Consider the following 2,498-nt stretch of genomic DNA (forward strand, 5'->3'; position numbering starts at 1 on the left):
CCCCGCGGGAGCCGCGCCCTCGGGCGGCCAGCGCCGGCCTGCAGGTGGCGATCGGCACCGCCGGCCCCGGGCAGCCCGGCCGTGCGCTGCCCCCGCCGCAGCGGCGGTGCCTGCTCGCAGAATGCCCTCTCCCCTCCCTCCTCTGCCCTCCATCCCGGCGCTGGTCCTCAGTGGTAGCCCAGAGCCACCGCTGCCGGCCGCGGAGCTGGGGAACGATTTGTAAAGGGCGGGGGGTAGGAGGGGGAGTCGTGGAGAATTTATCCGCGGTGTCCCTCCAAATGGGAGGGGGCGAACAGGAATGACATCTGCGCCCAGCCGACGATGGCAACCCATCGAGACCACCGCGGAAGGGGAGGGGGCGACGGGGAGGAGGAGGGGCGAGAGTAAGGAGGGAGGGAGGGAAGGAGGGAGGGAGAAAGCTAGGGGAGCGCGGAGAGGCAGAGCAAGGGGGAGCGGCGCGGGTGAGCGGCAGAGCGAGGGGCAGAATCTCGGCAAGCGCTGGCAGGAGGGCCGCCCCCACCGCCGGGGCTGCGCGCTGGGCAGAGGCGGCGGGGATGGGCGGGCGCGGGGCGGCTCCGCCAGCCGCCGTCCTCCGAGCTCCGGCCGCCTCCCGCCGCGCTATATAGGGGAGGGAGGGGTGGTGGAGCGGGGGGTGCCCGGCGTGGCGAAACCGCACGGGGCGCCGATGCCTCCTGCCAGGGGAGCACACAAGTGACCGGCATCTCTTCCCATGTCTGTCTCCTGAAGCGATCCCCCCCACCCCCCGCCCGGCATGGATGTGACCAACAATACTACCTCCCCAGCGCGCTCCCCCGAGGGGACAAGCGGCCCCGGCCTCGCCGAGATGACCCTGGGCTACCAGGTGCTCACCTCCCTGCTCCTGGGCACGCTTATCCTGTGCGCCGTGAGTGGCAACGCCTGCGTGATCGCAGCCATCGCCCTGGAGCGCTCCCTGCAAACCGTGGCCAACTATTTGATCGGCTCGCTGGCCGTCACCGACCTCATGGTGTCCGTGCTGGTGCTGCCCATGGCGGCCCTCTACCAGGTGCTGAACAAGTGGACGCTGGGGCAGGTCACCTGCGACATCTTCATCTCGCTGGACGTGCTTTGCTGCACCTCTTCTATTCTGCACCTGTGCGCCATCGCTTTGGACAGGTACTGGGCCATCACGGACCCCATTGACTATGTTAACAAGCGAACTCCCCGGCGGGCGGCCGTGCTCATCAGCCTGACCTGGCTTATCGGCTTCTTGATATCCATCCCGCCCATGCTAGGCTGGAGGACGCCGGAGGACCGCTCGAACCCCGACGCCTGCACCATCAGCAAGGACCACGGATACACCATCTACTCCACCTTCGGCGCCTTCTACATTCCGCTTCTTCTCATGCTGGTGCTCTACGGTCGCATCTTCAAGGCGGCACGCTTTAGGATCCGCAAGACAGTAAAGAAAGCAGAGAAGAAAAAAATCGCCGACACCTGCCTCACTCTCTCTCCGGCCACCGTGAAGAAAGGCAACGGGGAGCCCGGCAAGGGCTGGCGGCGGACTGTGGAGCCCAAGCCCGGCGCTTGTGTCAACGGCGCGGTGCGGCAGGGCCAGGACGGGACCGCCCTGGAGATCATCGAGGTCCAGCACTGCAACAGTTCCTCCAAGACTCACCTGCCGCTGCCCAGCGAGGCGTGCGGCTCCCCACCGCCGCCGTCTTTCGAGAGGCGCAACGAGAAGAACACGGAAGCCAAACGGAGAATGGCTCTGTCCCGGGAGAGGAAGACTGTCAAGACCCTCGGCATCATTATGGGCACCTTTATCCTCTGCTGGCTGCCGTTCTTCATCGTGGCCCTGGTCCTGCCCTTTTGTGACAGTAAGTGCTACATGCCCGAGTGGCTGGGGGCAGTCATCAACTGGCTGGGCTACTCCAACTCCCTTCTCAACCCCATTATCTATGCCTATTTCAACAAAGACTTCCAAAGTGCTTTTAAGAAAATTATCAAGTGCAAATTTTGCCGGCAGTGAAGCCCGCCGCGCCGGGACGGGGCAATGTGGTCCTGTTACTTCCTCCACCCGCCTGCCCCGAGCCGCAGTGTGCCCCCTCCCAGCCCTGCACAGCCCTCCCGAAGGGCGGGGGACTTCGGCATCCCCGCTCCGCCCGAGTCACCCGCTTTACGCCCGCCGGATAAGCCCTGCGGGTCACGGCAGGGCTCCACTGGGAACGACGGGGGACGCCCGGCCCGGGAGGGCTCCGCGGCCGCCCTCTTCTCTCCCGGCCTCCGCTGCCGGGCGCCGGCTCTCCCGCCTCCCTCCCACTCTCCATCATTCTGGGTAGACTTAGGGTTTGCAGGTCGTTGTTTGTGGTGGCTGTAAACCACAGTGTCTGCCCGAGTAGCATCGGTAAAACAAAACCACCCTATGCAGGAAACCGGGGATTATTCTTGGATTTACGAGGCGACGGCAGTGGGCTGGGTCCGACCTCGGTCTGGGGGTGTGAGTATGGAGGCTGAAG

At 65.6% G+C, this 2,498-nt stretch overlaps 1 protein-coding gene across 1 annotated transcript; it reads left to right on the plus strand.

The window, feature by feature from the left end:
- Positions 1-712: 712 nt before the first annotated feature.
- On the plus strand, positions 713-2,026 carry HTR1A (5-hydroxytryptamine receptor 1A). Its single transcript, XM_041470831.1, has one exon. It carries the CDS (start codon positions 773-775, stop codon positions 2,009-2,011), a length of 1,239 nt encoding a protein of 412 aa, XP_041326765.1. The 5' UTR covers positions 713-772; the 3' UTR covers positions 2,012-2,026.
- Positions 2,027-2,498: the final 472 nt, after the last annotated feature.

The sequence above is a fragment of the Pyrgilauda ruficollis genome, unplaced genomic scaffold, assembly GCF_017590135.1.
Source record: "Pyrgilauda ruficollis isolate IOZ18807 unplaced genomic scaffold, ASM1759013v1 scaffold25, whole genome shotgun sequence".
Taxonomy (NCBI): Eukaryota; Metazoa; Chordata; class Aves; order Passeriformes; family Passeridae; genus Pyrgilauda; species Pyrgilauda ruficollis.

Excerpts from the sequence above, each read along its gene's own strand:
- HTR1A (XM_041470831.1), top strand. The coding sequence starts at position 773 with ATGGATGTGACCAACAATACTACCTCCCCAGCGCGCTCCCCCGAGGGG.